A 14342-nucleotide genomic window follows, 5' to 3' on the forward strand; every position below is an offset into this window, starting at 1 on the left:
TCCCCCCCGACACATACCACCTCCTCCCCCAGACATGTACTGCCCTCGCCCTCCCCACTGCCCGCCCCCCCAGACACATACCACCTCCTCCCCCAGACATGTACCGTCCTTCCCCTTCCCTGCTGCCCGCCCCCCCAGACACATACCACCTCCTCCCCCAGACATGTACTGCCCTCGCCCTCCCCCTCCCCACTGCCCGTTCCCCCCAGACACATACCACCTCCTCCCCAGACATGTACCGCCCTTCCCCTCCCCTGCTGCCCGCCCCCCCAGACACATACCGCCCTTCCCCGCCCCACTGCCTGTTCCTCCAGACCCTGAGCAGAGCAGAGCCTATGCCAGCCCACCAGGCTGTCAGCCAGGCAGCTTCTTCCAGTGCTACCCTTCCCATCCCCCACTGCTCGATCTCCCCCAAACATGTACCCCCTCCCCTTCGCCCACTGCCCACTTCCCCCAGACACGTATGGCCCTTCCTCATCCCCATTCCCACCAGACACATCCTGCCCTTCCTGTCCCTCACTCCTATTCCCTCCTGACAGGTCCCACCCTTCCCCTCCCCCATTGCCCCCAGACATGACCTGCTCTCCCCTTCCACCCTGGGGCTCGAGCCAGGCCGCCTGGCGTGGTCACAGTGATCCTCTTCCCGCCAATTCCCCCAGCACCCACTGCAGCCGTCGCTCTTCCCGTGCTTGTCCTGCCAGGCACATATCCCCTTCCCACGCCCGCCCCAGTCACCCCTGCCCGGCCGCCTCCTGGCTGCTGGCCTCCTCTTCCTGGGTCCCTCCGAGCTGGGCCTCCCCCCCGGCTCCCAGCGGCATCAACCCGGTGGGCTCCTGGCCCAGGTGAGTCCTCTGGTGCTGGGTCATCGCTGCCCTGCGGCCGAAGGCCCTGCCGCAGTGAGGGCAGCGGTAGGGCCGCTCGCCGGAGTGGGTGCTCTGGTGCTGGAGCAGGGTGTAGCTGCGGCTGAAGGCCTTGCCGCAGTCGGAGCAGGTGTAGGGCTTGAGGCCGGTGTGGACGCGCCGGTGGAGGTTGTAGGAGGAGGAGACGCTGAAGGCCTTGCCACACTGAGGGCAGCGGTAGGGCCGCTCGCCGGTGTGGGTGTGCTGGTGCTGCAGCAGGGCCGCGCTGGCGCCGAAGCCCTTGCCGCAGTCGCCGCAGACGAAGGGGCGCTCGCCGCGGTGGCCGCGCTGGTGCTGCCGCAGATTGGAGCGCTGGGCGAAGGCCTTGCCGCACTGGGGGCAGCCGTAGGGCCGCTCGCCCGCGTGGATGCGCTGGTGCCGCAGCAGGTGGGAGCTCTCCAGGAAGCGCTTGCCGCACTCGGCACAGCCGTAGGGCTTCTCGCCACTGTGGGTGCGCCGGTGCCGCCGCAGGTCGGCGCGCTGCCCGAAGGCCTGGCCGCAGTCCGGGCAGGCGAAGGGGCGCTCGCCCGTGTGGAAGCGCTGGTGCTGGATCACCGTGGAGCGCTGGGCGAAGCATTTGCCGCACTGCGGGCAGGGGAAGGGCTTCTCCCCTGTGTGCACCCGCCGGTGCTGGACCAGGTCCGAGCTGTGCCCGAAGCTGCGCCCGCACTCGCCGCAGGTGTAGGGGCGCTCGCCCGTGTGGGTGCGCTGGTGGATGAGGAGCTTGGAGCTCTGCGAGAAGGCCTTGCCGCAGGCGGTGCACCGGTAGGGCCGCTCGCCGGTGTGGGCGCGCCGGTGCTGGGCCAGGTGCGAGTCCTGCCGGTAGCTCTTCCCGCACTCGGGGCAGGTGTAGGGGCGCTCGCCCGTGTGCGTGCGGCGGTGGCGGGCCAGGTGCGCGCGGTTCCCGAAGCTCTTCCCGCACTCGGGGCAGAGGTTGGATTTCTGCCCCGCGAGGGTGCTGGGAAGCAGCTCCGGGCCCCCTGCCCCTCGGCGTGTCTCCCCCGCTGGGTCGCCCTGCTGCTGGGCCACCCCATTAGCGTCTCCCCACGCAGGGCTCCGGGACGTCCCGTGAGGCTCTGTTCCTGCAGGCCCCTCCTGCCGGGGATTCGCCGCCTCGGGTCTGGCACCTGCTGGGAGAGGAAGGCCAGACAGGGCTGTGCCGGGGAGGGGGAATGGCAGAGGGCTTTGCTCCCAGTCCCACAGGACCCTCGGCTCATTCCCAGCCAATGTGGCTCTTCCCTCACCTGCGCGGGCGCCTCCGGGGATCTCGCCTCCCCGAGGATCCGGGACCTGCGGCTCTTCACCCGGCTCCATGCGGGAGGCCTGGGCAGCTACGGGGGAAGGAAACGGCAGCTGTTCGCTATGGACGATGCACCCAGCTTTTACTCCCGCCCCAGGGGCACAGACCCACCCACATCTCCTGCCGCCCCACGGCTGCCTGGGGGGGTGTCTCTCCAGCCCCCATTTGGTTCTGATCCCCTCACGGCCCAGGCTGCCCCACAGCTCTTGGGGCTGGGGAGGGGGCTTCTGTCATTTAGCTCCTCCCCCAGCTCCTGATGCCCCACAGCTGGCTCGGAGCGTCTCCCCAGTCCCCAGCCCCTGATGCCCCACAGCTGGCTCGGAGGGTCTCCGCAGTCCCCAGCCCCTGATGCCCCACAGCTGGCTCGGAGAGTCTCCCCAGCCCCCAGTCCCTGATGCCCCACAGCTGGCTCGGAGGGTCTCCCCAGCCCCCAGCCCCTGATGCCCCACAGCTGGTTCAGAGGGTCTCCGCAGTCCCCAGCACCTGATGCCCCACAGCTGGCTCGGAGGGTCTCCCCAGTCCCCAGCCCCTGATGCCCCACAGCTGGCTCGGAGGGTCTCCCTAGTCCCCAGTCCCTGATGCCCCACAGCTGGCTCAGAGGGTCTCCCCAGCCCCTGATGCCCCACAGCTGGCTCGGAGGGTCTCTCCAGCCTCCATTTAGCTCCGACCTCCCCTGTCCCAGGATGCCTCAGGGCAAGCTGCGGGGGGAGGGGTCTCCAGCCACATTTAGCCATGTCCCCCCCCCCCCCGAGCCATGCCCCGAGCTGTCGGGGGGGGGTGTCTCCAGCCACATTTAGCCATGCCCCCCCCAGAGCCATGCCCCGAGCTGTCGGGGGGGGGGGTCTCCAGCCACATTTAGCCATGCCCCCCCCCAGAGCCATGCCCCGAGCTGTCGGGGGGGGGGTCTCCAGCCACATTTAGCCATGCCCCCCCCCAGAGCCATGCCCCGAGCTGTCGGGGGGGGGTCTCCAGCCACATTTAGCCATGCCCCCCCCCCAGAGCCATGCCCCGAGCTGTCGGGGGGGGGTCTCCAGCCACATTTAGCCATGCCCCCCCCCAGAGCCATGCCCCGAGCTGTCGGGGGGGGGGGGGCTCCAGCCACATTTAGCCATGCCCCCCCCCCAGAGCCATGCCCCGAGCTGTCGGGGGGGGGGGGGCTCCAGCCACATTTAGCCATGCCCCCCCCCCAGAGCCATGCCCCGAGCTGTCGGGGGGGGGGGGGGCTCCAGCCACATTTAGCCATGCCCCCCCCCCCAGAGCCATGCCCCGAGCTGTCGGGGGGGGGGGGGCTCTCGCCCCTACTGAGCTCCGATCCCCCCCGCCCCGACTCTGCGGCCGCCTCCTCCCGGCAGCGAGGTCCTGCCCCGCGCCCCGCGCCCCGCTCACCGCCCCGCGGCCGGGCGCGTTGTCCCCGGGCGGGCGCGCAGCGGCCCCAGCGGCGCTTCCGAGGCCGGGCCAGGGGCCTGCGGCTGCTCTCGCCCTGCCCCGCACGGCCTGGGGGCGGGGGAGCCGGGCCCGTGGGGCCGCCGCGCTCCCGGGCAAAGCGCCTCCGCGCCCCCGGCCCAGTGCAGCGACCGACACAGTAACTTCTCTGAATTTGCTACTTTGGGTGCACTGAGCATGCGCACCGGAACTGAGCAAACTCAGTGTCCCTCGCTGTAGCCTCTGCCCTCGCTGCCTCCTCAGATTTGCTTCCTCCTCTTCGGAGGGGTTTAAAATGATGAAGGGGGGCAAATTGCAGGGGGGGGGGGTGTCAGGTTCTGAGCATGGGGCAGAAATTTACCGGCTGGAGGCATCAATCTTTTTTTAGCTGCAGAAGAGGGGCAAAATTTGAAAAATCAGGGGGGTGGGGGGTGGTAGCCTTGGTTAAGCCCGGGCTGGGGGACACTGCCAGACCCTGTGCACGGAGAAAACCCCCGTTTAGGGAGGGGGAGAGGTGGGAACAGTCACCCAGCAGGACAAGCCACCTGATGTCCTTGTAAATATCAGTTTTCCAGCGGCAAAGTCTTTTTTTTCTTTATTTTCCCTGGACGCTGCCTGTCAGCCCCCGAGCAGGGGGCGGGCTCCTGGGCTTGAGTTCTTAAAGGCACAGGCCTCCCAATTCCTAGACACCACCGTTCCTCTGTATGTGTACAAGTGTGAAATATTCTACATACAGTTCCTGTCTCAAACTCTGCCTCTCACTTTTTTAGTATTTAATAGTTTTCTCTTTGTTTCTCTGTCTATCAGAAGTCACTGCATCTCCTTTCTGTCATGTATGTATGACAGAAACTGTGACGGTCACAAAAACGGAGAGGTTTCACTTTTTGCCTATACACCTGCACCTGGAGTAACGGTAGTTCGGACTAGGAAGCCTAGCCCGAACTATCTAGTCCGTGCCGCGGAAAGGGTTCGAACGAGCAGGGATTTAAAAATGGCGGCGCCCAGTTTATGCAAATGAAGCCCGGGAAATTCAAATCCCGGGCTTCATTTGCAAGTGCGGTATGCCTACGTTACCCTCCTAGTTCGAACTAGGAGGGTAGTGTAGACATACCCTGAGAGACTGGCAAGAAAGTAACACTGAGAATATTGTGGTTTTTCAGCCCGGACTGACATACCGATCCTGGAATAAGTTTTAAGAGATCAGGTGGCAGTTCCTCTTTTTACTCTTAAACAACTTTTAGCTGCCTTCCCAGCAATTTAGCTCAGGCTCTGGCTTTCTCTGAAACGGTTTTACATTAAGCTAAATTTGACAGAAGCAACACTAAGAGGGATACTTCCAATAAATAACCAAGACATTGAAATCCAAAATTACTTGCTGAATCTAATTAATACTCCAGCTGTAGGGAGGTTAGACTGATTTTGTATTCACAACTGGAATCACAAAGTGATACATGCTAAAGTTAAAATTACTTAAATATAACATAGGAGTTGTTCATTTCTTTCTTGTGCTTCACAGAATTGTAGAAATGTAATCGTGGTAAGAAGCTTCCAAAGGTCAACCAGTCCAGTCGCCGGGGCTGAGGCAGGACCAAGTCAGCCTCAAAAAAGTCTCTTTGTCTCTTCCTCCTCATTTAAAGCTGCACCTTTACTTAAACCCTGAAAATATCAGACATGAGTGGTCAAATTTGGTAATTTGCCGAATTTTAGCCTTTGCAAGTTTTTAGCCCTATACGTTTCCTCCTTTTAAAAAGGAGTCAGATCACATTCTTTAGAAATGTTGCATCCATGAGCCATTTGCTCCTCTCATAAGCTGTAAAAGACACAGGCATTTCAGTCTATGAGGATATGTCTAGACTACAGGGTTTTGTCGACAGATACTGTCGACAAAGCTTCTGTCGACAAAGAGCGTCTAGACTACATCCAGTTCTGTCGACAAAGTGAGCCGCTTTGTCGACATAACAGTGTGGACGCAAAGGACAGTGTAGATGCAATAATGCCTTCTATCAACAGAACTCTGTCGATAAAAGGTGTTATTCCTCGTAGAATGAGGTTTACATACGTCGACAAAACTGCTGAGTTTTGTCGACGTTATGTCAACATAACTCAAAGGCAGTGTGGACGCAGGTATAGTTTTGTCGACAAAAGTCCACTTTTGTTGACAAAACCCTGTAGTCTAGACACACCCTGACAGACTTTGTCCGCCAACATCTCACAACCACTGAAGCAATTCAGCCCATCACAGAGATAGCTAATCCGAACCACTAGAACTGGGCTGTTTCACATACACAAAAACAACCACCCACACTTTGTGTTATTTTTCTAATCTCAACAACTAGGGGGCTGCCATCACCCTTTCCACTGGCTGGAAACACAATTTACAGTCAGTGCTATAGGAGCTGTGAATTAAGCCAGCATTCAGTTAAAAGAGTTGTTCCTGATATTGAGTGAGCAGAAGGGTTTATTTTATTTATTTATTGTTAAAGTTTAGGCTGCTAAAGAACAGTTTATTTTACCACTTTTCCATTTTGTTTAAAGATGCCTTTATAGTAAGCTATTCCCAGTTACAAAAACTACAAACCTTAACTTACACAAAAAGAGAAACGCACCATTTGTAAAAGAACTTAAGATAGTAATAGAACATTGAGATAGTGATAACAATCCAACAGATTTATAAAACTCTCTGATTTTCAAATAGGAATGTTAGCAAATTACTTTGCATGCTTAGCCTAAACAAAGAAGCTAAAAGTCATTTGGACAACAATTGTTAGTTTGCCAGAATTTCCAGCTACTGAATGCATACTTTAACCTTAACCAGTTTCAGATCCATTGATTTCTGATCCCACAACTACTCTAGTTTACTGAACATCTTAATTTAAATTCTAGCGTTACTGAATCTTAGTTACAATGCTAGAGTTATAGGATTTACCATTCTTATTTGACTAGGTGCTACCAAAATCACAGGTAAACCTTTCAGAAGTTAACAAAGCTAAGAACTTTCAACTCACTACTTCTGTAGCTAAAACAAACTTGTAGCTGGATGGAAAAATTTCCCTCATTATAGGTGACTAGAAGATTTTATACAATTTAAGCAGTTTTCCCAATAAGTCCAATAAGTGGACTTGTCATACATTTATTACCACAGTCCCTCAGAGGTTTCCTCGTGGCCCCATTCTACTAGGCACAGCAGTGTGAAATTCAAGTTTGGATGGAACTATCACCACGTGGAATGGAGACTAAAAGGAAATGAGCACTTACAGTTTTCTTTCTCCAGCCATGGACTCTGTCAGTTCCTCTTGCAATTGCTGAGTTTCTTAGTTGATGGAGTTTGTTCCTGGGATTTTCTAGAGACTGGAGAACAGAGAGATTCTAGTAGGGTAAAATACTTCTGCCACTCCAAAACTCTTTCTATATGAAGAATAGAAAGGGGCTTTTCAAATATAAATGCGCCTCAACAAATTGTTCCAAAGAAATTATTTCTTCAAAGCCTTTCACAGAGAACTCGGAGCTTAAAGCAAACTCCCCTGCTCTGTGCCTGCAACTGCAGGAAAGAACTTCCTACTTCACTCACATCAGAGCCCTCAGCTACTCCCCGCTTTTCAGCAGAAAATGATCATCGCATGAGGAGAGTTCTTCAGAGCTCTTCTCCGTTCTCATTCAAAGTATACAGTTGGCTAGTGTGGAAAAGGGATAATCCTTTTTTTGTTCATGTTGATTAAAGATTTGCCTTATTAGTTACTGTTCTGTAACTGTGTAATTTCTACTGCATTATATTTTGCACTGTTTCACTTATTATAACTTCCATAAAGTCTCCAGTTTAAGACAAATTGAAGAGAAACACAACAACAACAAAAATCCTCATGAGAGATTTCCTGAAAGGACTAAAAAAAATAATTCTGTACTATCTGGTCTGGAGAAAAAGGAATGGGAGTGAGGGAAGCTGATAACAATTTTCAAATACATTAAAGACTCTTTTAACAGGGAAGCTGAATTTTTGTTCTCCATGTCGACTGAAAGCAGGATAAGAAACACTCAGACTGATCTGCAACAAGGGAGAGAACGGCTGAAATCATAGTTATACTAACCTGTAGGAAAAGGAGATTTTAGCACTGGTGTAGTCCCCTTACTAAAGGGCTGCGTCTAGACTGGCAAGTTTTTCCGCAAAAGCAGCTGCTTTTGCGGAAAAACTTGCCAACTGTCTACACTGGCCGCTTGAATTTCCGCAAGAACACTGACAATCTCACGTAAGATTGTCCGTGTTCTTGTGGAAATGCTATGCTGTTCCCGTTCAGGCAAAAGCCCTCTTGCACAAATGCTTTTGCACAAGAGGGCCAGTGCAGACAACGCGGTATTGTTTTGCGCAAAAAAGCCCTGACTACGAAAATGGCGATCGGGGCTTTCTTGCGCAAAACCACGTCTAAATTGGCACGGACGCTTTTCCGCAAAAAGTTCTTTTGCGGAAAAGCGTCCGTGCCAATCTAGATGCTCTTTTCTGCAAATGCTTTTAACGGAAAAACTTTTCCGTTAAAAGCATTTGCGGAACATCATGCCAGTCTAGATGTAGCCAAGGTGTGTCTGCTTATTCTCTGGGAAGAGCCTATGTGCTGCAGTCTAGCCCCAGAGACTACAATTCCCATAAGCCCTTGAGGAAACCAGGAGGGGACTTACCCTTTGTTTGGGGTCTGATTCTCCAATATGTGGAGAGTGACTCTCAGCAGTCTGTGGACTCTTCCCTTTGTTTTTGGAAAAAAGGAGCCAGGCTGCTGTGGAGGAGTTTTATCCAGTCCAGGAGCTGTTAGGTTGCAGCTACAGACTTGGATTCAGAGCCTTTGGGACTGGAATCTAGCAGGCTGCTTCTGATTGGCCTTCGGCTGTACCTGTGGCTAGAAGTACTACCCTGCACCCAGCACACAGAAGGAGACTAGAATCATCTTCAGCTGCAAAATCTTCAAGCGCACCCACGCAAGCAAGTGTAATGGTACTGTGAGTCCAGAGCAGTGCACACTCCATGCTGGGATAAATGGTGGCAGTGCAAATGCCAGATAGATACGTTCCTATTATTTCAGTGTACTTTATTAATGTTATTCACTGTTAATCTGTTAACAACTTAAAGAAAGTGGCTATGTCTACACTGGTGTGATCTTGCGCAAAAGCAGCCGCTCTTGCGCAAAAACTTGCTGCCTGTCTACACTGGCCGCGTGTTCTTGCGCAAGTAAACTGACGTTCTAATGTATGAAATCAGGGCTTCTTGCTCCAGAACTCTGACGCTCCCGCTCAGGAATAAGCCCTTTTGCGCAACTGTTCTTGCGCAAGAGGCCAGTGTAGACAGGCAACATGAATTTCTTGTGCAAAAAAGCCCTGTGGTTAAAATGACCATCAGAGCTTTCTTGTGCAAGAGAGCATCTACACTGGCATGGATGCTCTTGCGCAAAAGCACATGCCAGTGTAGACACTCTCTTCTGGAAGAGTTTTTGCACAAGAACTCTTCTGCCAACGAATTTTTGCATGAGAACCCGCCAATGTAGACGTAGCCACAGAGTTTAAGTAAAGGTTTTTCATTCTAATGTAATCTACTGGATGTATATTATTTATGATTTGTAATTGTTGGTCTGGAGTTAGATCCAGATTATTGCTGGAATAATTTTATTCCTGGAGGCTCCCAAGGCACACCAATAAGTGTGTACAGGGCCAGCCAGGTGGAGGCACCACCATTGTATGTTCTTTATGAGCAAGGGACAGCAGCAAGGGGGTGGATAGGGTTTCCCCAATTAAACATCACCACCACTGGGGTACTCAGGATCTCCTTTTATGTTAAAACCATCAGGCACCCGGGCACATCTGTGTGTGAGACCTGCCCCCAAGTAACCTGGGGCGGAAAAAGGGGGTTACACTGGTAACAGGAAGAAATACAAATAAGGGCAACCCCCTATCAAATATGCATTAGACATGGCAATGCCAGTGTAATGTATTAGAACAGCCGCATCCCAGGGCAGCGAAGGAAGAGATTTTGCCCTGGAGAGTGACCCAAATGAGGGCCATGGGTGAAGAGAAGGCAGGGGAGGGCGATGAGGCAGATCAGGGCAGACATGCTGGTGGTTCTGCAAGACTTGGGGCGTGTGGGGATGTTCCAGTGTGCCTCTGTGCTATTTCTGTCTACCTTGCCGAGTGTGTATTTCCTGTAGGTATAAAAGAGTTCCTACGGTGCGAGTATAAAAGAGTTCCTACGGTGCAAATCGGGATTGTCACACCTGTGGGCCAGGACAGGATCCCACCCCCTTACAAATTCTTCGGGAATAAAGGGTTCACCCCCACAACCTTCTAGCGGAAAAGCACTGCAAGGAGCCATTGGGGTGCTTTTGTTGCCAGCTGCATTGTTACAACAGCCTCAGCTCAGCTCCAAAAATACACCAACCCACTATTTCATAATAGGGACAGCTGCCTTTCCTCTAGGGCATTCGTGTTTCATGAGCAGCACACAGAGTCAGGAAGTGCTTGTTTTGTTAAATCAGACTATCGGGAAAGGAAAAGGAAGATAACCTTCATCCCTGCCTCTTTAGTCTCCTCTAAAATGCTTCACATATCTGGGGGACAGTCCTCAGACCTTATGAAATCCACTCTCTGTGAGGCTCCATTCCTAGCACAGCTAGAAATGTGATCTTGTAACTGGTTTGAGGTGGTTGCTGGTTAAGTTCAGCATTAATTAGTGAGACCTCATCACTCAGCTCTTCCATGTGACTGATTAGCAATAAAATAAACCTGTATAATACAGAAAGGTCAGACATTACGGCTGTGTCTAGACTGGCCAGGTTTTTTGGAAAATCAGCCGCTTTTCCAGAAAAACTTGCCAGCTGTCTACACTGGCCGCTTGAATTTCCGCAAAAGCAATGACTTCCTACTGTAAGAAATCAGTGCTTCTTGCGGAAATACTATTCTGCTCCCGTTCAGGCAAAAGTCCCTTTTGCACAAAAGCTTTGCACAAAAGGGCCAGTGTAGACAGCTCAGATTTGTTTTCCGCAAAAAAGCCCCGATTGCGAAAATGGCGATCGGGGCTTTTTTGCGCAAAACCGCGTCTAGATTGGCACGGACGCTTTTCCGCAAAAGCGTCCATGCCAATCTAAATGCTCTGTTCTGACAATGCTTTTAATGCAAAACTTTTCCGTTAAAAGCATTTCCAGAAAATCATGCCAATCTAGATGCAGCCTACCACTATAGAGAACACTATTCCAGGGACTGTCGCTTACATGAAGAATGGGAAGTGACTATCTAAGGAGTACTACAGAAAGGGATGTAGGGGCCATATGGCCCATAGTGGACCACAAGCTAAATACGAGTCAACAGTGTGATGCTGTTGCAAAAAAAAAGCAAACATGATTCTGGGATGCATTAACAGGTGTGTTGTGAGCAAGACACGAGAAGTCATTCTTCCACTCTACTCTGCGCTGGTTAGGCCTCAGTTGGAGTATTGTGTCCAGTTCTGGGCACCGCATTTCAAGAAAGAGGTAGACACGCCGGAGAAAGTCCAGAGAAGAGCAACAAAAAGGATTAAAGGTCTAGAAAACATGAGCTGTGAGGGAAGGCTGAAGGAATTGGGCTTGGTTAGTTTGGAAAAGACAAGACTGAGTAGGGGCATGATAGCGGTTTTCAGGTATTTAGAAGGGTGTCACAGGATGGGGGGGGCAGGAATTGTTCTCCTTGGCCTCTGAGGATAGAACAAGAAGCAAGGGGCTTAAACTGCAGCAAGGGAGGTTTAGCTTGGACATGAGGAAAAAGTTCCTAACTGTCAAGGTGGTTAAACACTGGAATAAATTGCCCAAGGAGGTTGTGGAATCTTCATCACTGGAGATATTTAAGAGCAGGTTAGACAGACACCTGTCAGGAATGATCTAGATCAGTGGTTCCCATTTTAATTTTCACAGGGATGTGTGTCCTCAAAAAGGTTGGGAACCACTGATCTAGATGGTGCTTGGTCCTGCTGTGAGGGCAGGGGGCTGGATTTGATGATCTCTCGAGGTCCCTTCGAGTTCTAGTGTTCTATGATTCTAAGAAGCAATGGGCTCAAATTGCAGCAAGGGAGATTTAGGATGGACATTAGGAAAACTTCTGGGATAAATTGCCTAAGGAGCTTGTGGTATCTCCAACACTGGAGATATTTCAGAGCAGGCTAGACAGACATCTATCAGGGATAGTGTATATCATGGGTACCCAAACTGGGGGGACATGCCCCCTTAAGGGGGCATGAAGAAATTCCAGGGCTGGGGGGGGGGAAGGTGATCCAGCTCCCCCCGCACCAAGTTTTACTGCCCCAGTCAGTTCCTTTTTTTTTTTTGCTCAACAAGTTTTGCTATTTTGGGGGGGGGGGGGGGGGGGGGAGGGGCGGGAGGGTTTTTCAAAAATCAAAAAGGGGGCGTGATGCCAAAAAGTTTGGGAACCACTGATGTAGATGGTGCTTGGTCCTGCTGCATGAGGACAGGGGACTGGACTTGATGGCCTCTTGAGGTTCCTTCCAGTTCTAGCATTCTGTGATCTTTCTTGGGTTGATAATCTATCAGTAATTGGCCAATCATTAATACACGAATAACCAAGAATGGATAGAAATGGTGATGGTACGTTTAATAAATAACCTCTTAAATGTAAATTTGGAGAGCATGTCAGCTTTGAATGAATGTACTAAAGGCAAGGCAGGACATACAGAGAGGAAGACAATCACCCACAACTGCAGAATGCCCTTTCTGAAGTTTCACACAGTCTGGATCTGGTTTGCCAATGGTCTTACTTCATGACATCTGAAGGAAGTGAGTGCCAGCCCACGAAAACTTATGCCCAAATAAATTCATTAGTGTTTTAAAGTGTCATAGGACTCCTCATTGTGTTTGATGAAATGACCCCTCAGATACTTATCACTTTAGTTCAGCATTTCAATCCTTATCAGTTTTCTCCCTCTGGTGTACATTTCCTCCATATAGCCTCGATTATTTCCTCAATTCCCTCATCCTTGTAATTTTCCAGTTGTTTCCACACCTACATGTTAGTCATTGTTTTAAAACTTTGACATTTGTATTCATTACATATCCAGCAAATCCGTAGGAGTTAGTACACTGGCAAAATAGATCTTATACCATATTTAACATGTCATTGGATTATTGCATTGTAAACTTTCATTCCCTGATAGACGTGGTTCTCTTAACTGCAAAGCATCATGAGACTTTTGCACCCAGATGGACTGTAAAATCTTTTCTGACCTATCTTTAAATGCCAGCATCTGTGTCCGTTCCAATTTACTTATCCCGACACATATGCCATACTTGTGTACAACCTAGCTGCTCCCTTGTTCTATTAGTACCACTCGCATGTCCCTTACGTGGCAAAACATTTAGGACTTGCAACTAATGGTTAAAACATCTGCAAACAGCACCCACTCAGTACCTCTCCAGTCCTTATTTCAGCAGCTAGCCTAGCAACCTGTCACACGTATACTTCATACACTTGCATAGCTGCCCAGCCTTTTGGGACTTCACAAGCTAACAAGTCACACTTGGGCGTAACCAATTGCCAGTTAAATGGGGTATTTAACCGGACCCCCTCAGTGAACTGTGGGATGCACAGCTCAAAGGAGAAGTTTGAATTAGGGATGTAAAGGACTAATCAGCTATCCGATCAGCAACTAGTTGATAGGATAGTTGACTAATCACTCCCCTGCTTTGCTGTCTCTTTCAGATAGAGGCACCAGTGGGGGAGGGGGGGAAGAGGGGTACTGAAAAGTGGCAGTCTGCTGACCTCAGGCTCCTCACTGGGGCTCTTGTATATTTCAAAGGCAGAATGTGGAAGTGCTTATCGACTAGTGGATTGAAATTCCATCCACTACTCGACTAGCAAATTAATCGCTACTTAACATCCCTAGTTTGGATGAAGGCGGCAGTGTGACCTGGGGCAGGAGCCCGGGGTGCAGGAGGGGGACAGAGGGTTGCGGGGAAGGAGGGGCTGAGGCGCCAGAGGCAGGATCTAGCTGGGAGACTGACCTGGGAACTCCTGGTCAGCAGTCCAGCATGTTTCTGAGTCAGGCTCCTTTCGGCCCCACCCACACGAGCTGCAGAGCCCATGAGTGTCTGTGAATAGCTACGAGCCTGAGAGGAAGGGGAGGGGTACTTTGTGCACTGCCGGAAACTGGTCAGTGGCATTGTGCGGGGGGAGGGGGCAGTGCACAAAGCCTCTCCCCCCCCCTCCGGTCTCACAGCTGTTCAAAGACACACAGCCCCGCAGCTGCTGTTCTGAGCGGCGTGCAGGGGAGCAGGGCAGGCAGGGTGCCTGGCTGAGGTTTCCCCACTGAGGAAACCTCAATGGCTTGGGGGGCTGGATGCAGCCTGTATTTTGTCCAGCCCTGTCCTAGACACATACATTTATGTTTAGCCGTATTAACGTGCATACTGTTTCCCTGAGCTCAGTCTGCAGAATAACCCCGTTCACGGTGAATCAGCGAACTGTCCTTTCCATTATTTACTACTCCCCGAATTAGCATGGTATCTGCAAACTTTATCGGCCATCATTTTATGGGTTTTTCCATTGATCAACATGAGCAAAGGACAGGCCTGGGCGATAAGTGGCCTGCAGGTTGGATGCAATACACCAGGCTTAACCCCTGACGGGCCGCCAGATGCTTTGTTTACCTGAGTGTATGGCCACTGGCTGCTCCCGTTGGCTGTGGTTCACCATTCCCAGCCAATGGGAGT

The 14342-nt window shown here is 51.9% G+C and overlaps 1 protein-coding gene across 7 annotated transcripts; it reads right to left on the bottom strand.

Moving 5' to 3' along the window:
- Positions 1–292: 292 nt before the first annotated feature.
- Positions 293–14292, bottom strand: LOC102447119 (uncharacterized). 7 transcript variants are annotated; one of them, XM_075929045.1, is made up of 5 exons: positions 13635–14292; positions 6877–6969; positions 5092–5277; positions 2144–2230; positions 422–2026 (listed from the first exon to the last, which is right to left on the bottom strand). In XM_075929045.1, the coding sequence occupies exons 3-5, from the start codon at positions 5102–5104 to the stop codon at positions 732–734; spliced, it is 1395 nt and encodes a 464-aa protein (XP_075785160.1). In that variant the 5' UTR covers positions 5105–5277; positions 6877–6969; positions 13635–14292; the 3' UTR covers positions 422–731. The 7 variants fall into 7 exon arrangements, with proteins under 7 accessions (XP_075785164.1, XP_075785161.1, XP_075785160.1 ...); XM_075929044.1 differs by having other exon boundaries at positions 424–2029; XM_075929046.1 differs by lacking the exons at positions 5092–5277; positions 6877–6969; positions 13635–14292 and adding exons at positions 3586–3651; positions 3766–3785 and having other exon boundaries at positions 420–2029.
- Between the last annotated feature and the right edge of the window lie 50 nt (positions 14293–14342).

This window comes from Pelodiscus sinensis, chromosome 4 (genome assembly GCF_049634645.1).
Source record: "Pelodiscus sinensis isolate JC-2024 chromosome 4, ASM4963464v1, whole genome shotgun sequence".
Classification (NCBI taxonomy): domain Eukaryota; kingdom Metazoa; phylum Chordata; order Testudines; family Trionychidae; genus Pelodiscus; species Pelodiscus sinensis.